Source organism: Oncorhynchus clarkii, unplaced genomic scaffold (genome assembly GCF_045791955.1).
Source record: "Oncorhynchus clarkii lewisi isolate Uvic-CL-2024 unplaced genomic scaffold, UVic_Ocla_1.0 unplaced_contig_1473_pilon_pilon, whole genome shotgun sequence".
In the NCBI taxonomy this organism is placed as follows: Eukaryota; Metazoa; Chordata; class Actinopteri; order Salmoniformes; family Salmonidae; genus Oncorhynchus; species Oncorhynchus clarkii.
This window is the reverse complement of record NW_027258074.1, coordinates 105,001-132,480: the sequence shown is the minus strand read 5'-3', so window position 1 is coordinate 132,480 and position 27,480 is coordinate 105,001. Positions and strand designations below refer to the sequence as shown.

Here is a 27,480-nt window from a genome sequence, read left to right as displayed (position 1 = left end):
GGGCCATATGGAACAGGGTGCATTACTTTAGACCACAGGGCCCATAGGGAACAGGGTGCATTACTTTAAACCACAGGGCCCATAGGGAATAGGGTGCACTACTTTAGACCACAGGGCCCATAGGGAATAGGGTGCACTACGTTAGACCATAGGGGCTATAGGGAATAGGGTGCACTACGTTAGACCATAGGGGCCATATGGAACAGGGTGCATTACTTTAGACCACAGGGCCCATAGGGAATAGGGTGCACTACTTTAGACCACAGGGTTCATAGGGACCATAACGCCCATAGGGAATAGGGTGCCATTTTGGGCCGCAGGCCATAACTTCTCTGAAAATATAGCAGTTTAAAACTCTCCAGATATCATGTTGATCATGGGATGTTTTCTAGGTTCTTGGAAGGTACAGACACATTTCAGTAGGTACTGTAACCGGCCTCTATGTTATAGGCTGTGGAGGTCATGGTGCTGATGATGGGTGAAGTATGAAGCAGGGCTGATGTTCTGATCCATACTGTTGATGACAATACCTCTACTCGGACCACCACGACAGTGTAGTCGATTAGTACTTAAACAATGGAAAAACTGTGTGCATTCCGAACTCAATGTGGTCATTATTAGTATAAGGAGTTTCAGTAATGTAGTAATTAGATGTCCTGAAGTTAATCATGAGTTTTCTCCTAACACATCTAGGTAAGTCAATCTTGAGATTTAATGTACACATACATAGACAATAGACATCTAGACAATCGTCAATAGACACAGACATTTATATGGAAAAGAAACAAAACAACACAAGACAGCACAGCACAGGACAAGACAACACAGCACAGGACAAGACAACACAGAACAGGACAAGACGACACAGAACAGGACAAGACAACACAGCACAGGACAAGACAACACAGAACAGGACAAGACAACACAGAACAGGACAAGACAAAACAGAACAGGACAAGACGACACAGAACAGGACAAGACAACACAGAACAGGACAAGACGACACAGAACAGGACAAGACAAAACAGAACAGGACAAGACAACACAGCACAGGACAAGACAACACAGAACAGGACAAGACGACACAGAACAGGACAAGACAACACAGCACAGGACAAGACAACACAGCACAGGACAAGACAACACAGCACAGGACAAGACAACACAGAACAGGACAAGACAAAACAGAACAGGACAAGACAACACAGCACAGGACAAGACAACACAGCACAGGACAAGACAACACAGCACAGGACAAGACAACACAGAACAGGACAAGACAAAACAGAACAGGACAAGACAACACAGCACGGCACAAAATGACAAAACAAGACACACAACAGAAAAGTGACAAATGATTGGTCTTGAATAAGACAAAGTTAGGTATTCCAAGGAGCAGAGAAAGAGAGGACAGGAAGTGCCAGATTTTTTGGTACCTTGCTGCCGCTCCGTTGTCCGATCATCCCAGATTCGCTGCATCTGAGTTTCTACTGAGTCTTCCCAGATGGGTCTCGACTCAAACACCTCCCCCGTCACCGAGGAAGCTCGAACCCGTGTCTGAGTCGACAAAGCCCTCATGTCCGGGGCAGATCTGCGAGGCGTTGGTCTGTCATACCTGAAGATAACAGAATCTGGACTGTTGTGATCACCGCTGCTGCTGATGTCGTCGACATCCAGAGAGGATCGGAGGGAAGGCTCTCGTACGTCAGAGCCCTGGTCTCTGTCGGGCTGGGAAGAGGAGGAGGAGTGGGATGTGGGTTTGTGTTTGCTCATGACAGGGAGTCTGGAGGTGAGAGGTTTGGATTTAGTTGCAGGATGGTCGCTGTCGGAGTGACTCCTGCTGTCTTTGTCAGTTAATATTTTCTTCCTGGCTCCAAAATCCTCCTCGGACCTCGTCCTCCGGTCCTGAACAAGAGATTCCTCCACTGTTGAGTTCTGCTCTAGGCCGAGGTCTGATTTCATTGAACCAGCTTTGATGGGTATCTTTGATTTGAAACTGCTTTCATCCTTAGCCACAGTGTCTGCTGAAGTGTAGGACATTGCCAGGACACTAGAGGGTGCAACTGAGATGTCAGACCCTTCCAGGACACTAGAGGTGTCAGACCCTGCCAGGACACTAGGGGGTGCCACTGAGATGTCAGACCCTTCCAGGACACTAGAGGTGTCAGACCCTGCCAGGACACTAGTGGGTGCCACTGAGATGTTAGACCCTGATGAGGTGTCATACCCTTGCAGGACACTAGGGGGAGCCACTGAGGTGTCAGACCCTGCCGGTGTGTCATACCCTTGCAGGACACTAGGGGGTGCCATTGAGGTGTCAGACCCTGCCAAGGTGTCATACCCGTGTAGGACACTAGGGGGTGCCACTGAGTCATAATAGCCAGCAGGCATCTCAATGACAGAACCCTGCTCCTCTTCCTCTTCTTCTTCATCCTCAAGAGATGAGTCGGATGAATGGCGGACCTGTTCAGCGTACACAGAGCGGGTGACAAGAGTAGTGGTGGTAAACATCTGGAGTTCAGCTATAGTCGGGTCTGGAGAACCTACCTCTAAGAAGCTTCCCATCTTAGCTTCTAGCAGGGGGAATGTTTCAGCTTTTGGCTCCATTTTGATGGAGGTACTGGGTTTGGCCACTGGTTTCCACCTCTGATCAGCCTCGGGTAATGGTATAGTCTGGAAGGAGGAGTCAGAATCATCTTTGGTTTGGTCCACCTTCTGGAGGTGTAGATCACCAACGGCAATAGTCTGTTCTGTTCTGAGAACATCGGGGCTAGCGCAATCTCCAGTGTCCTCGAACAGAACCTGGTCAACTGGGTGTTCTCCTATGTGAAAGAAGGCATAGCCCTCGCCCTCCTCTTCAACGCTCCTCCTTGTCATGTCGATAGCGCCCCCTCTGGTCATCTCAAAGAACTTCCCTTCCTGGAACTGGAAGGGATTGGGGGTGCCCCCCTCGGTTGGTGTGCGACCCGGTGTGGTGTCAGGGGTACGGCGGTCTTCCACGAGAGCCATCATCCTTCGTTCCTCCGCCTCCACACGTGCTGCGAAGGCTTCATCGTCATTGTCATCCTCGTTGTCGTCTGACATGGCACTCCATGGGACCAGCTCTCCTAGAACAGGCATGTCTTCGGGATGCATTTCCAACACGGCTGCCTTACCATCCGCATCCTCCACCTCCTTGAAGCTTTCATCGTCGGTGCACAACACCTCTGGTTTGACTGACTGACTTTCACCAGACTGACTGACACTCAACTGTGACTGATCCATCTCCTCCTCGTGTGCTTGCATAGCTGATATTACATCTATCTTCTCTTCCTGCTCAGTACGTTCACTGATATTTTCACTGATGTTTCCTGTGGTATATTGTTCTTTTTCAGTGCTTAGTGAACGATATTCGAGGTGCTCAGAGACCTGTTTTCCTGATGGTGAATCTCCTGAGGCACTGTATGGTAGGTGAGCTTCAAAGTGAACTGAACTATCCAACGCAGTTATTGCACCAGGGACTGAGGGTTGGATTTCAGCCACAGTTTCAATTTCAGACTGAAGAGTACCGGCGTCGGTTTTGGGCTTAGATGATTTCGCCTCCCTGTCCATCAGGTCAACGATCGACTGACATTCTTCATAATCCTCACAGTCTGATAACACAGAGCCGTCTGATGGTTTCCCGTCTGTCTTCGTTTTAACGTCCTGCTCCATCTCCTCGAAGGTTTTGATCTTGGCGGCCATTTTGAACATCTCCTCCTCTGGGGTGAACTGTCTCTGGCCGGTCTCGCTCCCCTCTGCATCCACGTCGTCCATATCATCCTCAGGGTTTGAGCTCCGATTTATGGGCATGGAGAGCCACTCAGGGTCTTCCCCCTTCAATTGCAGGGGACCCTCGCGCTCACCACCCATTTGATAAGTCCGTTTGGAGTAATCCTCATTCTCAATGTTGCTGACGTGCTCCTCACCGAGACAGGCTCTAAGCTGAGAGAAGTAGTCTTCATACACAGCTGTCTTCTTTGTCGCCTGAAAGCCTGTGTCTTGTTTCAGTTCAGTGGGGCTGCTCTCCAGTGAGTCAAGGCAGGGGGAGTCCCCGGTTGAGCTTGGCTCTATAGAGTCAGGGGACGTCTTGGAGGAACCTTCATCCATGACAGGACTGGTCTCCAGAGAATCCCCATGGGAGAGTCGTCTCTCTGGGTGGCCCAGGGCCAAAGGAAAGAGGACCTCTAAGTCTGCAGGTCTGAGGGCCTGACCCACACCGTCTGGACTGTGCGCAGCTCCATGATCAGATGAATCCCTTTCATGGCGCTCTGGTACAACCCAACTAGATTCAGGAGCAATTCTGTCTCCTGAATTAGAGTCTTGCATGTTTTTGTTTGAGTATGAAAGTTCTGTAGTTTTGGGGTACGATGGTTTTATCTCTAAATCATCCCAGTCCTCTAAGATGAGTCTTTTGTCAACAGGGACCTGGTCGTCCTCTTCAGAGGCTTGAGCGGGGAGCGCTGAATCAAACGTCCTTTGAAGGTCAAAGGTCACCTTCTTTGAGTCTCTTGAACGTATCACTGTAGTAGCTGAACTTTCTGATGCTTCCCCCCCAGCTGAACAACTCTGCACAAAGTCGTTATCACCGTAGATGACGCCGTCCTCCGCGGCTCCTACTTGCACTACATTAACAACATCTCGCTCTGTCACTTTATCTGCTGCAGACCGGTCTACCTGCTCAGTGGAGAACGTGTGGGTTTCCTGTTTTCTCTCCCGTGTAATCACAACCTGTTCAAATCTCTCTTGTACGATGTCGTCCTCCGGTACACCACTTAGATCTACAGGTCTGTCTTCTAGGTACTGTTCTAAATCTCCACTGAGGAGTGCCTCCATGCCTGACGTATCTTTAACTCCTACAGCTGGTCTGGGCGATGTCTTCCTTTCGATCATGACTTCTTGTAACATCGGCTCCTGAACTGGGTTCAAGATTATCGATTCGGCACCCCGAGAGCCACCATCATCCATGTCTTGCACTTTCCACCAGTCTTCTTTTTCTGTCTCTGTATCTTCTGTAGACATGTCTACCTCCATGTCTACCTCCCTGGTCACAATGGTCTGTTTGAAACTCTGCTGTTGGTCTATGTCATCCTTTGGTGAACCACTATTTACCATACATCTCTGTTCTAGGTAGTGATCCATATCTCCCCTGAGGAGGGACTCCATCCGTGATATATCTCTCACCACTGTAACCGTTCTGGGGGAGATTTTCCTTTCCATCCTGACTTCTTGTAACAGCGGTTCCTGAACTGTCATCACTTCAGCGCCACGGACAGGTGATGGTCTCTGTTCTAGGTCGTGATCCATATCTCCCCTGAGGAGGGACTCCATCCCTGACATATCTCTCACCACTTTAACCGGTCTGGGGGAGGTCTTCCGTCGGATCGTGACTTCTTGTAACAGCGGTTCCCGAACAGGGGACGGAGTCGCTGATTTGGTTTCTACGACTAAATCTTCAGTTTCTGGAAAGATTTCTTCATCACCATGAGTTACATCTCCTCGTACTTTCACCCCGTCCATTCTCTCTGTCTCTTTATAAACTGTGGGCAGGTCAACCTCCTGAGTGGGGAATGTGAGTGGGCTCATCGGTGGGGTGTCTGCTAATCCTTCGTGTTTCTCACTCTCCCCCGTGCTTGAATGGGGAGTCCTGGTTCCTAGGCTAGTCCCGGGAGAGTCCGCTGCGCCTTCATGCTTCAGACTCACAGGGCTTTCATTCCCCACCAGGTTCTCAGCCTTAGTGAATAACTCATCCTGCCTGTCTTCGTGCATACAGGGGCTGAACATGAAGGTTGGGGTGTCGTTTGGGTGGTCTGCTGGGAGCTCCACCTCGGCTGCTTCAGCCTGGGGGTGGTCGTCATCCCCTATAAACGAGGTCTGTCTGAACAGCTGGTACTCTGGACTGTCCTCCAGCTCGGCCTTGATGTCAGCGCTAAAGTCCTCAGAGGGTTTCCTGTCTGGGCTGATCTGCATCTCCATAGAATACTTCCTGTCTGGTCCCATCTCTGGTTCCTCCAGCTGCATCATCTCTACAGAATACTTCCTGTCTGGTCCCATCTCTGGGTCCTCCAGCTGCATCATCTCCGTAGAAGACGTCCTGTCTGGTCCCATCTCTGGTTCCTCCAGCTGCATCATCTCTATAGAAGACTTCCTGTCTGGTCCCATCTCTGGGTCCTCCAGCTGCATCATCTCTATAGAAGACTTCCTGTCTGGTCCCATCTCTGGTTCCTCCAGCTGCATCATCTCTGTAGAATACTTCCTGTCTGGTCCCATGTCTGGTTCCTCCAGCTGCATCATCTCTGTAGAAGACTTCCTGTCTGGTCCAATCTCTGGTTCCTCCAGCTGCATAATCTCTGTAGAAGACTTCCTGTCTGGTCCAATCTCTGGTTCCTCCAGCGGCATCATCTCCGTAGAAGACTTCTTGTCTGGTCCCATCTCTGGTTCCTCCAGCTCCATCATCTCCGTAGAAGACTTCCGGTCTGGTCCCATCTCTGGTTCCTCCAGCTGCATCATCTCTGGGCTGCTCCATCCATCCTCTGGGAGAGCCCTGCCTAGGAGGATCCCTCCATCCTCTGGTAGAGCCCTGTCTAGGAGGATTCCTCCATCCTCTGGTAGAATCTTGTCTAGAAGGATCCCTCCATCCTCTGGTAGAGCCGTGTCTAGGAGGATCCCTCTGTCCTCTGGTAGAGCTCTGTCCAGGAGGATCCCTCCGTCTTCAAGTAGAGCCCTGCCTAGGAAGATCCCTCCGTCCTCTGGTAGAGCCCTGACTAGGAGGATCCCTTCGTCCCCTGTTAGATCCTTGTCTAGGAGGATCCCTTCATCCTCTGGTAGAGCCCTGTCCAGAGGGATCCCTCCATCCTCTTGTAGAGCCCTATCTAGGATGATCCCTCCCGCCTCTGGTAGAGCCCTGCCTAGGAAGATCCCTCCATCCTCTGGTAGAGCCCTGACTAAGAGGATCCCTCCATCCTCTAGTAGAGCCCTGTCGACAGGGATCCTGCCATCCTCTGCTAGAAGCCTGTCTAGGAGGATCCCTCTGTCCTCTGGTAGAGCCCTGTCTAGGAGGATCCCTCCATCCTCTGGTAGAGCCCTGTCTAGGAGAATCCCTCCATCTTCTGGTAGAGTCCTGTCTAGAGGGATCCCGCCATCCTCTGGTAGAGCCCCGTCTAGGAGGATCCCTCCGTCCTCTGGTAGAGCCCTATCGAGGAGGATCCCTCCATCCTCTTGTAGAGCCCTGTCTAGAGGGATCCCGCCATCCTCTGGTAGAGGCCCGTCTAGGAGGATCCCTCCGTCCTCTGGTAGAGCCCTGTCTAGGATGATCCCTCCATTCTCTGGTAGAGCCCTGTCTAGGAGGATCCCTCCATCCTCTGGTTGAGCCCTGTCTAGGAAGATCCCTCCATCCTCTGGTAGAGCCCTGTCTAGGAGGATACAACTGTCCTTTGGTAGATCCCTGTCTAGAGGGATCCCTCCGTCCTCTGGTAGATCCATGTCTAGAGGGATCCTTCCATCTCTTGGTAGACCCCTGTCTAGGAGGATCCCTCTGTCCTCTGGTAGAGTCGTGTCTAGGACGATTCCTCCAGTATCTGACAGATCCCGGTCTAGTTGGATCACTCCGTCCTCTGGTAGAGCCCTGTCTAGGATGATCCCTCCATCCTCTGGTAGAGCCCTGTCTAGGAGAATCCCTCTGTCTTCTGGTAGAGCCCTGTCTAGGAGGATCCCTCCGTCCTCTGGTAGAGCCCTGTCTAGAGGGATCCCTCTGTATTTTGGTAGATCCCTGTCTAGAGGGATCCCTCCGTCCTCTGGTAGAGCCCTGTCTAGAGGGATCCCTCCGTCCTCTGGTAGAGACCTCTCTAGGAGGATCCCTCCATCCTCTGGTAGAGCCCTGTCTAGGAGGATCCCTCCGTCCTCTGGTTGAGCCCTGTCTAGGAAGATCCCTCCGTCCTCTGGTAGAGCCCTATCTAGGAGGATCCCTCCCTCCTCCAGTTGAGCCCTGTCTAGGAGGATCTCTCCACCTTCTGGCAGACCCCTTTCTAGGAGGATACATCCGTCCTCTGGTAGAGCCCTGTCTAGAGGGATCCCTCTGTCCTCTGGTTGTATTCTGTTGATGTTAGTCGCTGACTCCTGCAACTGAACCGTAACATGAGTTATCTCAGTGTCTTCAGAGTGGTCCCTTTCTAAGACATGAGTTATCTCAGAGTCTTCAGAGTGGTCTCTTACTAAGATCAGATGTGGTTCATCATCCACCCCTTTGTAATGGAGAGCCAGAACATCACTCTGCGAGCAGAGGATTGTGGAAGTTGGAGTTTCTGATGGCGTATGCTCTGTGGGACTGGTTTCAGCTCTGTAGGTCTCACTGTAGATCACTGCCTCGGAGCTCGATGTGGAGGTTGTGGATGACGTCATGGCTTTGTGCTCGAAGAGCCCTGTTTTGTTCTTGGAAGGATCCTGGCCAGTCTGGAATGCCTTCATCAGCTCCCGGACAGACATTGTCTCCTCCAGCCTCTCCGTCTGAGACCGAGGGGATTTCGGAGATCTGGGAAGCTTAGGAAGATCTGGCATCTGGGGCTCACCCATCTCCTTAGTGATGGTGATGAAAGTTGTGTTCTGAGGGACTGGCGCCTGTATAGGCTTTCGCTTACGGCCATCCTCCTCCTCTTCCTCTTCCTCAACCTTCTTTTGCAGAGCTCTCACTCTGTCCTTTATGGATCCGATTGGGGTTTCCACAACCAGGGGCGACACTGGTGGCTCCATGGCTGGGGTTGGTCCAGAAGGCCCAGACCAAGTTTCAGACCCAGAACCGAGCCCAGACTCCCCCAGTACGACATCCCAATCCAGGGTTGCAGTCGGTTTTAACTCAGTCCCGGGCCCCACTCCAGGTCCAGACCCAGACACCACTACAGGTCCGGACCCAGACACCACTCCAGGCATAGACCTGGGAACCACTACAAGCTCAGACCCAGGAACCACTCCAGGCATAGACCTGGGGACGACTACAGGCTCAGACCCGGGAACCACTCCAGGCATAGACCTGGGAACGACTACAGGCTCAGATCCGGGAACCACTCCAGGCATAGACCTGGGAATGACTACAGGCTCAGACCCGGGAACCACTCCAGGCATAGACCTGGGAACCACTAAAGGCTCACACCCGGGAACCACTCCAGGCATATGCCTGGGAACGACTACAGGCTCAGACCCAAGAACCACTCCAGGCATAGACCCGGGAACCACTCCAGGCTCAGACCCGGGAACCACTACAGGCTCAGACCCGGGAACCACTCCAGGCTTAGACCCGGGAACCACTTCCTGCCTCGGCTCTCCCAGAACAACATCCCCATCAAGGGACTCCTCAGAGCTCATCCTCTCCAGCTCCCCCTCGGAACTGCTGCATCCAGAACGTTCCCTGTCCCTCAACTTCTTCCTGATCGGCTTTTTGATCTCAGGGGGATGGCGTTTGCCTTCCCGCTTCAGAACGACCTGATCTAATCTCTCCTGGACTATGATGTCCTGTAGTGGGAAACTGGTTACACCAGATCTCTCTTCTAGGTGCTTGTTCACGCCTCCACTGAGGTGAGACACCATACCTGACATATCTCTAAACTCTTTGGTCATTGTGGGAGAGGTCTTCCTCTGAATGCTGACTTCTTGTAGTACCGGCTCCTGAACATCAGAGGGAGTCATGGCTGTGGCTTTAGTCTGAGAGAGAATAACCCACTCATTTTCCTCCATTTTGGACATCTGCAGTACTTTCTCTTTGTTGTTTGTGAATCTAGTATCTCCCCCTCGTAAAATATCTCCAACCTTCTCCAGATCCTCTTTCACCTGTTCCATGATCTCAAACGGCTCCCCGGGTTCCTCCTCCATCCCTGTCCTTCCTCCTCCTCTTCCTCCTCCTCCTCTTCCTCTATCCGAAGGGCTTGGGTGTTCAGTTTGCTCTGTCATCAAGATGGCAGACATCTTGATGAGGTCGTGTTTCATATCGGAGACCTCTGAAAGGAGGTCAGGGCTGGCCAGCATGGCTGGGTCTAGCACCTGATTGGTCGGCAGCGTGTAAGTCTCTGTCGACTCCGTCTCGTCGTCTTCCATTTTGAAAAAAAAGGAGGAAACCAAACCAAAAGGTGTAAAGAACATAAGGGGAGGATGGAGTGAAGGGGAAGAGAAGACATCGGAAAAAACTGTGGTCAGGGCAGAATATATCACAGTATATCTTCTGTTCAACACAGGGAAAGGGGAAAGCAGCTTGACAACGGAAGAGGAGTGGTGAGTTCTCCAGAGGAGCGGGGGACGGGAGATGGGGGGAGGAGGGCAGCAACAGCAGAAGCGAAGCAAACAGAAGAGAAACAGAACAGGACGGAGGAAAGATATGGGCAAGAAATAACCTGTCGATACATATTGGTGTGTTTGACTGCACATTCATACACATGACACAGGAAGTAGTCTAAACACAATAGGAAGTAGTCTAAACACAACAGGAAGGTATAAAAATAAAAATGGGGAGCGACCTGAATACCAGCGTTGGAGTCAATTCCATTTATATTCTAGTTAATTCAGGAAGTAGACTGAAACTCCAGTTCCAAATTCCAATTCTCTTCAACGCTTTTCAATTAGGAAAATGTGGAATTTGAATTTTGCTTTACTTTCTGAATTGACTGTTTGAATTGTAATGGAATTGACCCCCAAACCCTGCTGAATATGGAACAAATGGAGGAAGAAAAAACAGACTGGTTTCACACAAACAAAGATCTCAAGATTGTATCTCAACATGAAGGGTTCATGTCCACTGAAAAAAGCAAATAGGGAGAAAAGAGCAGAATGTTTCCCGTGCCATATTAACCGCTGATAGCTAACTGTCAGGAATTCTAAAGTAAATAAAATATAATCAGTAAAACTATATATAAATAAAAAACCTCAGTTAATGTTGGAAATAAATATCTTATCAGTAAAACTATTTATATCACTAGCCACTTTAAACAATGCTACCTTATATAAATGTTACTTAAATACATAAACCTCAGTTAATGTTGTAAATAAATATCTTATCAGTAAAACTACATATAACTACATAAACCTCAGTTAATGTTGTAAATAAATATCTTATCAGTAAAACTATATATAAATACATGTACATAACCTCAGTTAATTTGTTAAATAAATATCAGTGATCTAAGAAAAGAGATGCCAGTGATATAACAGGCTAATGAATTGATAACAGAAAAGATACCAGTGATATAACATGCTAATGAATTGATAACAGAATAGATGCCAGTGATATAACAGGCTAATTAATTGATAACAGAATAGATACCAGTGAAATAACAGGCGAATGAATTGATAACAGAAAAGATACAAGTGATGTAACAGGCTAATGAACTGATAACAGAAAACATACCAGTGATATAACATGCTAATGAATTGATAACAGAAAATATACCAGTGATATAACAGGCAAATTAATTGATAACAGCAAAGGAGAATGAGTGGTAACACACACATACACAGACTAACAAACATATACCATATGTATGTGTGAGTCAAGTTATTTTCATGCAGAGCAAAGAAAGTGTTTCAACAACCATGAAAGTAAAATAAGGGAGTGATCGGAGACAAAAATAAACTGAAAATTAATCTTTGAATTAATTCCAGGCAAGGAAAAATCCAGAATGAAATGACGTTCGTTTAACATATTGTCATAGTACAGTGTGTTTTCGTCAGCCGTCCAAATACATTTAAATAACGGGAGGTTATATGTTCACATTGGAAGTGCCATGGTAAATATATGTATTCTCAAACATTTATATAGTATCTCAAGCATTCATACAGTATCTCAAACATTCATGTAGTATCTCAAACATTCATACAGTATCTCAAACATTCATATAGTATCTAAAATATTCATATAGTATTTCAGGCATTCCTACAGTATCTCAAACATTCATACCGTATCTCAAACATTCATATAGTATCTCAAACATTCATACAGTATATTAAACATTCATTCAGTATCTCAAACATTCATATAGTATCTCAAACATCCATGCAGCATCTCAAACATTCATACAGTATCTTAAACATTCATATAGTATTTTAAACATTCATACAGTATCTCAAACATTCATATAGTATCTCAAACATTCATATAGTATCTCAAACATTCATATAGTATCTCTACAGTAACTCAAGCGTTCATTCCCTTTGACTTCCTATAGCGTGATGATGATGATGATGGTCGAATGGATGAAGGAGGGAGGGATTGTAGGAGGGAGAAACAGAATGGGTATTGGAGAGGAAGGGATGCAACGCATACCAGCCATAGCATAGCGGCCAGGAACCCACAGCTACCTAGACAGGGTTATAGTAATATCATATTACTATAGCATAGCGGTCAGGAACCCACAGGTAACTAGACAAGGTTATAGTAATATCATATTACTATAGCATAGCGGCCAGGAACCCACAGGTAACTAGACAAGGTGTTAGTAATATTATAGTACTATAGTATAGTGGTCAGGAACCCACAGGTAACTAGACAAGGTGTTAGTAATATTATAGTACTATAGCATAGCGGCCAGGAACCCACAGGTAACTAGACAAGGTGTTAGTAATATTATAGTACTATAGTATAGTGGTCAGGAACCCACAGGTAACTAGACAAGGTGTTAGTAATATTATAGTACTATAGTATAGTGGTCAGGAACCCACAGGTAACTAGACAAGGTGTTAGTAATATTATAGTACTATAGTATAGTGGTCAGGAACCCACAGGTAACTAGACAATGTGTTAGTAATATTATAGTACTATAGTATAGTGGTCAGGAACCCACAGGTAACTAGACAAGGTGTTAGTAATATTATATTACTATAGTATAGTGGTCAGGAACCCACAGGTAACTAGACAAGGTGTTAGTAATATTATAGTACTATAGTATAGTGGTCAGGAACCCACAGGTAACTAGACAAGGTGTATTACTATAGTATAGTGGTCAGGAACCCACAGGTAACTAGACAAGGTGCTAGTAATAGTATATTACTATAGTATAGTATATTACACACAACCCGGCTAGTCAAGCGGCCATTGTTGTATGTTAAGCAATGCAAATCATTGGCCTGCGTACTGCATTTTTAAACAAAACGACAATGTAATTGAATCTGTTCTTCCTGGACTACAGGTAGTTACGAAGGTTAGTTAATGCAGAGCCTGTGTTTGTCACTACCAACAAATGTAATCATTTCAAAAAACAAATAAACTCAGCTTACATTTTTTGTCACTCTTGTCACTCTGTAAGAAAGGAGGGTTCAATACAACAACGTTGAATACAATCAGTGAATAAACATAAATCAGGTTAAAAACAAAAGTGTTTTAACGTTTTATCAAATTTTAACAAGAGGAATGTTCTGAAAAGGTGTAGTTGGTTACCTCGTCATCTGCGTCTAGGTCTGAGTCAGACTCCTGAATAGGACACCAAGGAGAGAAATAAAGAAGGCATTCAGTCTGATCTGCTTTGGGACAGTGTTATTCACATTGAGACCGATCTGTAGTGGGACAGTGTTATTCACACTGAGTCAGATCTGTTTTGGGACAGTGTTATTCACACTGAGTCAGATCTGTTTTGGGACAACGTTATTCAGTATGAGCCAGATCTTCAGCGTTATTCACATTTCAGTCCAGGTGTGTTTAGCATTATCATTATTTAATGTTAACACACATTGTGTTCAGTCCAGGTGTGTTCAGCATTATCATTATTTAATGTTAACACACATTGTGTTCCGTCCAGGTGTGTTCAGCATTATCATTATTTAATGTAAATAAATACACATGGTGTTCAGTCCAGGTGTGTTCAGCATTATCATTATGTAATGTAAATACACATTGTGTTCAGTCCAGGTGTGTCCAGCATTATCATTATTTCATGTCATTACACATTGTGTCCAGTCCAGGTGTGTTCAGCATTATCATTATTTAATGTAAATACACATTGTGTCCAGTCCAGGTGTGTTCAGCATTATCATTATTTCATGTCATTACACATTGTGTCCAGTCCAGGTGTGTTCAGCATTATCATCATTTAATGTAAATACACATTGTGTCCAGTCCAGGTGTTTTCAGCATTATCATTATTTCATGTCATTACACATTGTGTCCAGTCCAGGTGTGTCCAGTCCAGGTGTGTTCAGCATTATCATTATTTAATGTTAACACACATTGTGTTCCGTCCAGGTGTGTTCAGCATTATCATTATTTAATGTAAATAAATACACATGGTGTTCAGTCCAGGTGTGTTCAGCATTATCATTATGTAATGTAAATACACATTGTGTTCAGTCCAGGTGTGTCCAGCATTATCATTATTTCATGTCATTACACATTGTGTCCAGTCCAGGTGTGTTCAGCATTATCATTATTTAATGTAAATACACATTGTGTCCAGTCCAGGTGTGTTCAGCATTATCATTATTTCATGTCATTACACATTGTGTCCAGTCCAGGTGTTTTCAGCATTATCATTATTTCATGTCATTACACATTGTGTCCAGTCCAGGTGTGTCCAGTCCAGGTGTGTTCAGCATTATCATTATTTAATGTCATTACACATTGTGTCCAGTCCAGGTGTGTTCAGCATTATTTCCTGTCATTACACATTGTGTCCAGTCCAGATGTGTTCAGCATTATTTCCTGTCATTACACATTGTGTTCAGTCCAGGTGTGTTCAGCATTATTTCCTGTCATTACACATTGTGTTCAGTCCAGGTGTGTTCAGGTGTCTTACCTTGCAGTAGGTGGGCAGCGTGATGTTCAGGTTGCAGATTGCCTTGTGGGTAAGACTACGGTAGGTGCGGGGCTCCTTGGTGAAGGACAGTCTGCCACACGGCTCCTGGGCGCAGTCACGAATCTGTCAATCAATCAATCAACCAATCAACCAATCACTGGAGACTCATGGAATCAGGTGAAGGTGGGAAGATTAGCAAGGAATGTGAAAAAACATTCTGGTATATTATACTGTATAATCAAACTCATTAAAATACATACTAAATCATATAGCAGTGTCTATGATGTACTCAAAACTCATTAAAATACATACTAAATTATATAGCAGTGTCTATGATGTACTCAAAACTCATTAAAATACATACTAAATTATATACCAGTGTCTATGATGTACTCAAAACTCATTAAAATACATACTAAATTATATAGCAGTGTCTATGATGTACTCAAAACTCATTAAAATACATACTAAATTATATAGCAGTGTCTATGATGTACTCAAAACTCATTAAAATACATACTAAATTACATACCAGTGTCTCTGATGCATTCTAAACTATATACCAGTGTCTCTGATGTATTCTAAACTATATATCAGTGTCACTGTTTCCCAGCGTAGAAGAAGTCCTTTCAGAACTAAAATAAAGTGGACAACTATGTCACACTCTCCCAGCGTAGAAGAAGTCCATTCAGAACTAAAACAAAGTGGACAACTACGTCACACTCTCCCAGCGTAGAAGAAGTCCAGTAATGGAGTGTTACCTTGATGAAGAGTGCGAGACGGTTTTCTTTGAATGCGTAGAAGCTGAAGACGTGATGCTGTCCACTCTTGGTCAGAGGAACCAGGTTCCCAAAGCAGTCTGCAAAGATAGGCTTCCCTTCCAATACCTATTGTAGGGACAGACAGACAGACGGCAGAGAGCTAGGGTCAAATCAGTCCGTAAAGATAGGCTTCCCTTCCAATACCTATAGTAGGGACAGACAGACAGACAGACAGACAGACAGACAGACAGACAGACAGACAGACAGACAGACAGACAGACAGACAGACAGACATGGTCAGACACCAATACCCCCCCCCCCACTTCACCTCTACATCTCTACTCCGGACCCCTCTGTGAATTTCTCTTGCATTTCCAGATCTTCCCCTCTCCTCCTTCCCCTCCACTCACCTCTACTCCCTCTCCCTCCTCCCCTCCTCCTTCCCCCTCTCACCTCTACTCCTTCTCTCCCCCTCCCCATTCTCCTCTCCTTCTTCCCCCGTCTCCCCTCTACTCCCTCTCCCCCCTCCCCTCCCCTCTCCTCCCTCTCCCCCTCCCCATTCTCCTCTCCTCCTTGCCCCCCTCTCCCCTCTCCTCCTCTCCCCCTCTCCATTCTCCTCTCCTCCTTTCCCCACCACTCCCCTCTACTCCCTCTCCCCCATCCCCTCCCCTCTCCTCCCTCTCCCCCTCCCCCTCCCCATTCCCCTCTCCTCCTTCCCCCCTCTCCCCTCTACTCCCTCTCCCCCCTCCCCTCCCTTCTCCTCCCTCTCCCTCCCTCTCCCCTCTCCTCCCTCTCCCCCTCCCCATTCTCCTCTCCTCCTCTCCCCCTCCCCATTCTCCTCTCCTCCTTGCTCCCCCTCTCCCCTCTCCTCCCCCCTCTCTCCTCTCCTCCTTCCCCTCCTCTCACCTCTACGTCTCTACTCCCCCCCTCTCCCCTCTCCTCCCCCCCTCCTCTCCCCTCTCCTCCTTCCCCTCCTCTCACCTCTACGTCTCTACTCCGGGCCTCCTCTCACCTCTACGTCTCTACTCCGGGCCTCCTCTCACCTCTACGTCTCTACTCCGGGCCACCTCTCACCTCTACGTCTCTACTCCTTCCCCTCCTCTCACCTCTACGTCTCTACTCCGGGCCACCTCTCACCTCTACGTCTCTCCTCCTTCCCCTCCTCTCACCTCTACGTCTCTACTCCTTCCCCTCCTCTCACCTCTACGTCTCTACTCCGGGCCACCTCTCACCTCTACGTCTCTACTCCTTCCCCTCCTCTCACCTCTACGTCTCTACTCCGGGCCACCTCTCACCTCTACGTCTCTCCTCCTTCCCCTCCTCTCACCTCTACGTCTCTACTCCGGGCCACCTCTGTGAAGTTCTCTTGCTGTTCCAGCGTCTTGTCCATCTTGTCGTCCGTCATGCAGAAGCAACGGAGGCGGGCCTCGATGGGGTCCAGCGTCTTGGCGAAGATGACGAACTTGGCCATGTAGGGGACACAGATGATCTCTCTGTACAGCTGGGTAGAGAAACTCACAGCCTCCTGGGTCTGACGACAGTCTATCAGCCAGAACCTACAGCGCACCGGAGGGGTGTGATCAATAATTAATCAATTGATAGATTCATTAATCAGTCAATAGATCACCCAATCTGTCAGTCAGTCTATCAGCTAGAACCTACAAGAGGTTTGATAATCAATCAACCTATCAAGGATGTAACAGATCAATCAATCGTATCCAATGAAGAATCAATCATTCCCTCAGTTAATTAATCAGAAAGAGGAGGATGTTTTCACTAGAATGTCAAAAACAACAGACAGATGAAAACACACCAGTTTCACACATTACCTTGCTGACACGTTGGTGGTGAAGGACACACATTGGTTGATGAAGGTGAGGGGGGTGGAGCCAGTGATGTCCTCCCATTGGGCAGGAGTGGTTCCACCTAGAACACACATCAGGATGGAACTCTGGTAAATATATTCAACATATTAATGTGGGTTGACTGAAACCAGGCTTTGATGAATATCAAGAAGGTAAACATGACGACTCAAAATCAATCATTCAGTCAGTTAGTTAATCAACCAACCAGCCAATCAAACAACCAATTCAAACAACCAATCAATGGGCCAAACAATCAATCAATCAAACAGCCAATCAAACAATCAGCCAATCAACAGTCATTTCCTACGCACCAGTGATACTGCAGAGCAGACGCAGAGTGGGCGTGTCCCCTCCAAACACGTTGCCTGTCCCGTCATTGGTCGAGCTTTTGGGGACAGGGATCGTCATGGTGATTGGCTTGTGGAACTTCCGCCTCCTGGGCTCCAAGGTAACGATGGGGCTAAAAGTAGCTTTGTTACCCAGAATCCTCTTCACCAGGTCTACGCTGATTGGCTGGGCCTAGGAGGAAGTGAACAAGAGTTAGGAAGTAGAAACAACGAACTTGAAAGTGTTCAGTTTGTCGTTACCAAATACATTTTTGTTGGGGCCGAAGACCAACTTGAAAAAGCTACACACACAGACCCCATCCCTCCCTACCTGTAGTCCAACCCTGATCTTCTTAGTGAGAGCCCCCTCTGGGAACACAGCCTGGACCTGAGGTACCAGAGTACTGCTCAACACCGCTCCCTCAGGACCAATCAGTTGACTGTCCTGCTTGATGCGCGACACCACCGCAAAGTATTGTGGGAAGTCCCTGGTGACGATACGGCAGATCCTCTTCTTCTCCAGCTCCTCAGGAGAGTCCAGCTCTGGAGGACGAACCAATGGGTGGAGCGGGGAAGCAGGGTCAGATGATACACAAGGACCAATCAGATTGAGAAGTCGGACCTAAATGTTTCCTAATCTTTGGTGAAAGAATAAGGTAGAACGATTGGTGGCTTGGTACTAACATGGCGGCCCGGTTCTGTTGCGTCCCTCATGCCTCCTCCCTGCTCCTCCCTCCACCCTTTCTCACCCATCTCATCCCCTCCGTCCACTCCCTGTCCTCCCTTCCCTTCCCTTCTCCCTCCCCATCCAGCTCTCCCCCGTACCAGACCTTCCCACTCGTCCCCCCGTCCCGCCCCCGTCTCCCCTCACCCGCATCCATGCCGTTCAGTGTTTGGTTGAGTTCCTCCTCAGTGTGTTCACAGTGATGTTCCCTCCAGCTCTCCCCCATCTCACTCCTCAGAATCACCAGCTCCCGCTCCGTGCCCCGCAGGGCCGCGAAGTGAGGGATCTCCACAATCACCGGCCTGGTGGGTCAGAGGTCAGGGGTTAGAGGGTAAAGGTCGTAATGACAGGAGGACGCATTCCATGGAAGAACACAAAACATCACAAGATGAGGGACAAAGAAATCCTGGAGAAATTCCTGGAGGAGATTCAAGCAAACAGAAGTATATGATATTTTGATGATGATGAGGAGGAGGAGGAGGAGGAGGGTCAGGTGACAGACTATTCCGAACATAGAAAAATCACAACATTACAATATGTGGAGGAAAAATCATGGGGGGTAATGGGATAAAACTGGAACTGATTCAGAATGTAATTCTCAACAACACAACGACACTGTAACTCAAATGTGGAGAGGGCTGGGGAGAAGATATGATGAGACCAGGGTATATATGATGAGACCAGGGTAAATATGATGAGACCAGGGTATATATGATGAGACCAGGGTAAATATGATGAGACCAGGGTATATATGAATGAGACCAGGGTAAATATGATGAGACCAGTGTATATATGATGAGACCAGGGTATATATGATGAGACCATCGTAGATATGATGAGACCAGGGTATATATGATGGGACCAGGGTATATATGGTGAGACCAGGGTATATATGGTCTGGCTGGGTGGGTGGGGGGTATATATGATGAGACCAGGGTATATATGATGAGACCAGGGTATATATGATGAGACCAGGGTATATATGGTGAGACCAGGGTATATATGATGAGACCAGGGTATATATGGTGAGACATGGTTATATATGGTCTGGCTGGGTGGGTGGGGGGTATATATGATGAGACCAGGGTATATATGATGAGACCAGGGTATATATATGATGAGACCAGGGTATATATGATGAGACCAGGGTATATATGGTGAGACCAGGGTATATATGGTCTGGCTGGGTGGGTGGGGGGTATATATAATGAGACCAGGGGCCGGGGTATATATTGTGTCCCTTCTCTGTCTCCGTGGTCTCCGTGCCAGGAGGCCCCAGCTGTAGTGTTTAGTTACCCCAGGAACTTGGTGCCTAGAGGCCCCAGCTGTAGTGTTTTATTTACCCCAGGAACTTGGTGCCTAGAGGCTCCAGCTGTAGTGTGTGATTTACCCTAGGAACTTGGTGCCTAGAGGCCCCAGCTGTAGTGTTTTAGTTACCCCAGGAACTTGGTGCCTAGAGGCTCCAGCTGTAGTGTGTGATTTACCCCAGGAACTTGGTGCCAGGAGGCCCCAGCTGTAGTATCCTGCTGACAAGACTCTCTCCCTCGTTGAGAGGGGGCGGGGCCGTGGGGAGGTGGAGCTTACTGATCCATTACGCAGCACGGGGGGAGAAGAGAACGTCAACACACACACACACGCAAGGACGTACACACATTACACACACGAACGAGCGCACATACACACAGACGCACTCTCTCTCTCTCTCTCTCTCTCTCGTCCACACTCCCCCTCCCTCTCTCCGTCTTACCCGAGGAACTGTGCCCCGGTGGGGCCGACCTCGATGATACGTCCTGCCAGCCCCTCTCCCTCCACCATGGGGGGCATGGACGCCAGGCGGTGCCTCTTCACCAGGCGGCACGTCACCCGCGTCGGAGCGGAACACTTCCTGGGCGGCACGATGATGCGCAGCCCGTTGTGACGGCAACCACGCATGGCCCCACCCCTGGCGTCCACCATGAAACTGACCAGGAAGCTGAAGGGAGAGGAGGAGAGGAGGGAGAGGGATTAGGGAAGGGGAGAGGAGATGGAGTGGGGAAGGGGTGATGGAGATGGAGAGGGAGTAGGGAAGGGGAGAGGAGATGGAGAGGTATTAGGGAAGGGGAGAGGAGATGAAATAGGGAAGGGGAGAGGAGATGGAGTGGGGAAGGGGTGATGGAGATGGAGAGGGAGTAGGGAAGGGGAGAGGAGAGGGAGAAGGGGGAAGGGAAGGGGTGAGGAGAGGAGAGGGAGTAGGGAAGGGGTGAGGAGAGGAGAGGGAGTAGGGAAGGGGAGAGGAGAGGGAGAGGGAGTAGGGAAGGGGAGAGGAGAGGGAGTAGGGAAGGGGTGAGGAGAGGGAGAGGGAGTAGGGAAGGGGAGAGGAGAGGGAGAGGGAGTAGGGAAGGGGAGAGGAGAGGGAGAGGGAGTAGGGAAGGGGTGAGGAGAGGGAGAGGGAGTAGGGAAGGGGTGAGGAGAGGGAGAGGGAGTAGGGAAAAGGTGAGGACAGGTAGAGGGAGTATGGAAGGGGTGAGGCGAGGAGAGGGAGAGGGAGTAGGGAGAGGGAGTAGGGAAGGGGTGAGGAGAGGGAGAAGAAGAGGGAGTAGGGAAGGGGTGAGGAGAGGAGAGGGAGAGCGAGAGGGAGAAAGGAAGGGGTGAGGAGAGGGAGTAGGGAAGGTTTGAGGAGAAGAGAGGGAGAGGGAGTAAGGAAGGGGTGAGGAGAGGGAGTAGGGAAGGGTTGAGGAGAGGAGAGCGAGAGCGAGAGGGAGAAAGGAAGGGGTGAGGAGAGGAGAGGGAGTAGGGGAAACGGGGGAGAAGAGGGAGAGGTGTAGAAGGAGAGGGAGTAGGGAAGTGTTGAGGAGAGGGAGAGGGAGGAGGGGAAACGGGGGAGAAGGGGTTAAATGGTTGATCTGTGAAAGGGTGCGTTTCCACCATCATTTCTTGCATAATTTTACAGTCATTAAAAGATCTCACCATGTGGAACGAACAATTGATCTGTCGCCATTTATACAACGATACCAAAACTTTTCATCGCAGATGTTGTGAGTTTAAAAATGTTTTTTATGCGGTATGACTTTACTCGCATAAAAACTGTGGATGGAAACAGTGGTTAGTGACATTGTTGTGAAGTGAGAAACAGGCCGTTTATAAAGTCCGAGCTCTATCATGTTCCTCAATGAATTCAGCGCATTTCAGCAGTACACCTCCCTAGGTTATCTCTGAGCGCGCTCAGGAAGCACCGACTCAGTATCCGCAGTCAAACGAAAAAAGTCAAACGACCAAAGTTGCTGCATAACCTCCTTTCAACGAATGACAGAACATCTCCGATATTTTGGCAAAATCGAGTGAATGATTATACAGGTAGTACATCAGCTGATGAATAACGTGGAGATGAAGACCGGAAATAGTTTAAATATCAAGGTTTTAAAAAATATTCATATCTACTCTCGTACCGTTTGTTGATCACACGTTCTCTACCGAAGCTCTCATATGGGGAGGCAATAAGAGACAGCACTGAGAAGTAGGGTGAATTCTATAGTGGTATTTTGACATGCATAGGTAAGAGATGTTCTTTGACAATGCAACCTAGTGGATTACAGAATAAAATTTGACATTTTCATGCCAGGCAGGAGTCCGGATTTAGGGGTTTCAGTGGGATTGGGACTGGACAGCATAACAGCCTAGGTTCCAGAGGACAGGAGGGGACAGGATAACAGCCTAGGTTCCAGAGGACAGGAGGGGACAGGATAACAGCCTAGGTTCCAGAGGACAGCAGGGGACTGGACAGGATAACATCCTAGGTTCCAGAGGACAGGAGGGGACAGGACAGGATAACATCCTAGGTTCCAGAGGACAGGAGGGGACAGGATAACAGCCTAGGTTCCAGAGGACAGGAGGGGACAGGATAACAGCCTAGGTTCCAGAGGACAGGAGGGGACAGGATAACAGCCTAGGTTCCAGAGGACAGGAGGGGACAGGATAACAGCCTAGGTTCCAGAGGACAGGAGGGGACAGGATAACAGCCTAGGTTCCAGAGGACAGGAGGGGACAGGATAACAGCCTAGGTTCCAGAGGACAGGAGGGGACAGGACAGGATAACAGCTTAGGTTCCAGAGGACAGGAGGGGACAGGACAGGATAACAGCCTAGGTTCCAGAGGACAGGAGGGGACAGGATAACAGCCTAGGTTCCAGAGGACAGGAGGGGACAGGATAACAGCCTAGGTTCCAGAGGACAGGAGGGGACAGGATAACAGCCTAGGTTCCAGAGGACAGGAGGGGACTGGACAGGATAACATCCTAGGTTCCAGAGGACAGGAGGGGACAGGATAACAGCCTAGGTTCCAGAGGACAGGAGGGGACAGGATAACAGCCTAGGTTCCAGAGGACAGGAGGGGACAGGATAACAGCCTAGGTTCCAGAGGACAGGAGGGGACAGGATAACAGCCTAGGTTCCAGAGGACAGGAGGGGACAGGATAACAGCCTAGGTTCCAGAGGACAGGAGGGTACTGGACAGGATAACAGCCTAGGTTCCAGAGGACAGGAGGGGACAGGATAACAGCCTAGGTTCCAGAGGACAGGAGGGGACAGGATAACAGCCTAGGTTCCAGAGGACAGGAGGGGACAGGATAACAGCCTAGGTTCCAGAGGACAGGAGGGGACAGGATAACAGCCTAGGTTCCAGAGGACAGGACTGGACAGGATAACAGCCTAGGTTCCAGAGGACAGGAGGGGACAGGATAACAGCCTAGGTTCCAGAGGACAGCAGGGGACTGGACAGGATAACAGCCTAGGTTCCAGAGGACAGGAGGGGACAGGACAGGATAACATCCTAGGTTCCAGAGGACAGGAGGGGACAGGATAACAGCCTAGGTTCCAGAGGACAGGAGGGGACAGGATAACAGCCTAGGTTCCAGAGGACAGGAGGGGACAGGATAACAGCCTAGGTTCCAGAGGACAGGAGGGTACTGGACAGGATAACAGCCTAGGTTCCAGAGGACAGGAGGGGACAGGATAACAGCCTAGGTTCCAGAGGACAGGAGGGGACAGGATAACAGCCTAGGTTCCAAAGGACAGGAGGGGACAGGATAACAGCCTAGGTTCCAGAGGACAGGAGGGGACAGGATAACATCCTAGGTTCCAGAGGACAGGAGGGTACTGGACAGGATAACAGCCTAGGTTCCAGAGGACAGGAGGGGACTGGACAGGATAACAGCCTAGGTTCCAGAGGACAGGAGGGGACAGGATAACAGCCTAGGTTCCAGAGGACAGGAGGGGACAGGATAACAGCCTAGGTTCCAGAGGACAGGAGGGTACTGGACAGGATAACAGCCTAGGTTCCAGAGGACAGGAGGGGACTGGATAGGATAACAGCCTAGGTTCCAGAGGACAGGAGGGAACTGGACAGGATAACAGCCTAGGTTCCAGAGGACAGGAGAAGATAGAACTGTCACTCTTGCCTCTCTGAATTGTTAACAAACTTCTTGTCTCTGACAGAGATGCCTATGTAGTGGATTGTTAACAAACTTCATGTCTCTGACAGAGATGCCTATGTAGTGAATTGTTAACAAACTTCTTGTCTCTGACAGAGATGCCTACGTAGTGAATTGTTAACGAACTTCATGTCTCTGACAGAGATGCCTACGTAGTGAATTGTTAACAAACTTCTTGTCTCTGACAGAGATGCCTACGTAGTGAATTGTTAACAAACTTCTTGTCTCTGACAGAGATGCCTATTCCATTCTATTCACTTCCATTCCATTATATTCACTTCCATTCCATCTATTCACTTCCATTCCATTCTATTCACTTCCATTCCATTCTATTCACTTCCATTCTATTCACTTCCATTCCATTCTATTCACTTCCATTCCATTCTATTCACTTCCATTCCATTCTATTCACTTCCATTCTATTCACTTATATTCCATTCTATTCACTTCCATTCTATTCTATTCACTTCCATTCTATTCACTTCCATTCCATTCTATTCACTTCCATTGCATTCTATTCACTTCCATTCTATTCACTTCCATTCTATTCACTTCCATTCTATTCACTTCTATTCCATTCTATTAATTTCCATTCTATTCACTTCTATTCAATTCTATTCACTTCCATTCTATTCACTTCCATTCTATTCACTTCCATTCCATTCTATTCACTTCCATTCCATTATATTCACTTCCATTCTATTCACTTCCATTCTATTCACTTCCATTCTATTCACTTCCATTCCATTCTATTCACTTCCATTCTATTCACTTCCATTCTATTCACTTCCATTCCATTCTATTCACTTCCATTCTATTCACTTCCATTCTATTCACTTCCATTCTATTCACTTCCATTCCATTCTATTCACTTCCATTCTATTCACTTCCATTCTATTCACTTCCATTCTATTCACTTCCATTCCATTCTATTCACTTACATTCTATTCACTTCCATTCTATTCACTTCCATTCTATTCACTTCCATTCTATTCACTTCTATTCCATTCTATTCACTTCCATTCTATTCACTTCTATTCCATTCTATTCACTTCCATTCTATTCACTTCCATTCCATTCTATTCACTTCCATTCCATTATATTCACATCCATTCTATTCACTTCCATTCTATTCACTTCCATTCCATTCTATTCACTTCCATTCTATTCACTTCCATTCTATTCACTTCCATTCTATTCACTTCCATTCTATTCACTTCCATTCCATTCTATTCACTTCCATTCTATTCACTTCTATTCACTTCCATTATATTCACTTCCATTCTATTCTATTCACTTCCATTCCATTCTATTCACTTCCATTCTATTCACTTCTATTCTATTCACTTCCATTCTATTCACTTCCATTCCATTCTATTCACTTCCATTCCATTCTATTCACTTCCATTCTATTCACTTCCATTCTATTCACTTCCATTCCATTCTATTCACTTCCATTCCATTATATTCACTTCCATTCTATTCACTTCCATTCCATTCTTCACTTCCATTCTATTCACTTCCATTCTATTCACTTCCATTCCATTCCATTCTATTCACTTCCATTCTATTCACTTCCATTCTATTCACTTCCATTCTATTCACTTCCATTCCATTCTATTCACTTCCATTCTATTCACTTCCATTCTATTCACTTCCATTCTATTCACTTCCATTCCATTCTATTCACTTCCATTCCATTCTATTCACTTCCATTCTATTCACTTCCATTCTATTCACTTCCATTCTATTCACTTCCATTCTATTCACTTCTATCCCATTCTATTCACTTCCATTCTATTCACTTCCATTCTATTCCATTCTATTCACTTCCATTCTATTCACTTCCATTCCATTCTATTCACTTCCATTCCATTATATTCACATCCATTCTATTCACTTCCATTCTATTCACTTCCATTCTATTCACTTCCATTCTATTCACTTCCATTCTATTCACTTCTATTCTATTCACTTCCATTCTATTCACTTCCATTCCATTCTATTCACTTCCATTCCATTCACTTCCATTCCATTCTATTCACTTCCATTCTATTCACTTCCATTCTATTCACTTCCATTCTATTCACTTCCATTCCATTCTATTCACTTCCATTCCATTATATTCACTTCCATTCTATTCACTTCCATTCTATTCACTTCCATTCTATTCACTTCCATTCTATTCACTTCCATTCTATTCACTTGCCTTCTATTCACTTCCATTCCATTCTATTCACTTCCATTCTATTCACTTCCATTCTATTCACTTCCATTCTATTCACTTCCATTCCATTCTATTCCATTCTTCCATTCCATTCTATTCACTTCCATTCTATTCACTTCCATTCTATTCACTTCCATTCTATTCACTTCCATTCCATTCTATTCACTTCCATTCTATTCACTTCTATTCCATTCTATTCACTTCCATTCTATTCACTTCCATTCCATTCTATTCACTTCCATTCCATTCTATATTCACATCCATTCTACTCACTTCCATTCTATTCACTTCCATTCTATTCACTTCCATTCTATTCACTTCCTTTCCATTCTATTCACTTCCATTCTATTCACTTCCATTCTATTCACTTCCATTCTATTCACTTCCGTTCTATTCAGTTCCATTCTATTAACTTCCATTCCATTCTATTCACTTCCATTCTATTCACTTATATTCTATTCACTTCCATTCTATTCACTTCCATTCCATTCTATTCACTTCCATTCTATTCACTTCCATTCTATTCACTTCTATTCCATTCTATTCACTTCCATTCTATTCACTTCTATTCCATTCTATTCACTTCCATTCTATTCACTTCCATTCTATTCTATTCACTTCCATTCCATTCTATTCACTTCCATTCTATTCACTTCTATTCTATTCACTTCCATTATATTCACTTCCATTCCATTCTATTCACTTCCATTCCATTCTATTCACTTCCATTCTATTCACTTCCATTCTATTCACTTCCATTCCATTCTATTCACTTCCATTCCATTCTATTCACTTCCATTCTATTCACTTCCATTCTATTCACTTCCATTCTATTCACTTCCATTCTATTCACTTCCATTCCATTCTATTCACTTCCATTCTATTCACTTCCATTCTATTCACTTCCATTCTATTCACTTCCATTCCATTCTATTCACTTCCATTCTATTCACTTCCATTCCATTCTATTCACTTCCATTCTATTCACTTCCATTCTATTCACTTCCATTCTATTCACTTCCATTCCATTCTATTCACTTCCATTCTATTCACTTCCATTCTATTCACTTCCATTCTATTCACTTCTATTCCATTCTATTCACTTCCATTCTATTCACTTCCATTCTATTCACTTCCATTCCATTCTATTCACTTCCATTCCACTTCCATTCTATTCACTTCCATTCTATTCACTTCCATTCTATTCACTTCCATTCTATTCACTTCCATTCTATTCACTTCCATTCCATTCTATTCACTTCCATTCTATTCACTTCCATTCTATTCACTTCCATTCTATTCACTTCCATTCCATTCTATTCACTTCCATTCTATT

At 46.8% G+C, this 27,480-nt stretch overlaps 1 protein-coding gene across 1 annotated transcript in view; it reads right to left on the bottom strand.

Annotated features, from left to right (window-relative positions):
• LOC139395224 (ankyrin-2-like) overlaps window positions 1–27,480 on the bottom strand; it is a gene marked incomplete at its 3' end in the record, with an annotated part of 97,071 nt that overhangs the window by 11,758 nt on the left and 57,833 nt on the right. The window contains exons 28-38 of the mRNA XM_071142870.1: window positions 20,201–20,425; window positions 18,601–18,755; window positions 18,061–18,272; window positions 17,715–17,922; window positions 17,368–17,464; window positions 16,866–17,094; window positions 15,539–15,664; window positions 14,778–14,900; window positions 13,427–13,459; window positions 9,380–10,083; window positions 1,437–8,794 (exon numbers count right to left, since the gene is read on the bottom strand). Of these exons, the coding sequence (XP_070998971.1) occupies window positions 1,437–8,794; window positions 9,380–10,083; window positions 13,427–13,459; window positions 14,778–14,900; window positions 15,539–15,664; window positions 16,866–17,094; window positions 17,368–17,464; window positions 17,715–17,922; window positions 18,061–18,272; window positions 18,601–18,755; window positions 20,201–20,425 (9,470 nt within the window). The remainder of the gene's footprint in view (window positions 1–1,436; window positions 8,795–9,379; window positions 10,084–13,426; window positions 13,460–14,777; window positions 14,901–15,538; window positions 15,665–16,865; window positions 17,095–17,367; window positions 17,465–17,714; window positions 17,923–18,060; window positions 18,273–18,600; window positions 18,756–20,200; window positions 20,426–27,480) is intronic.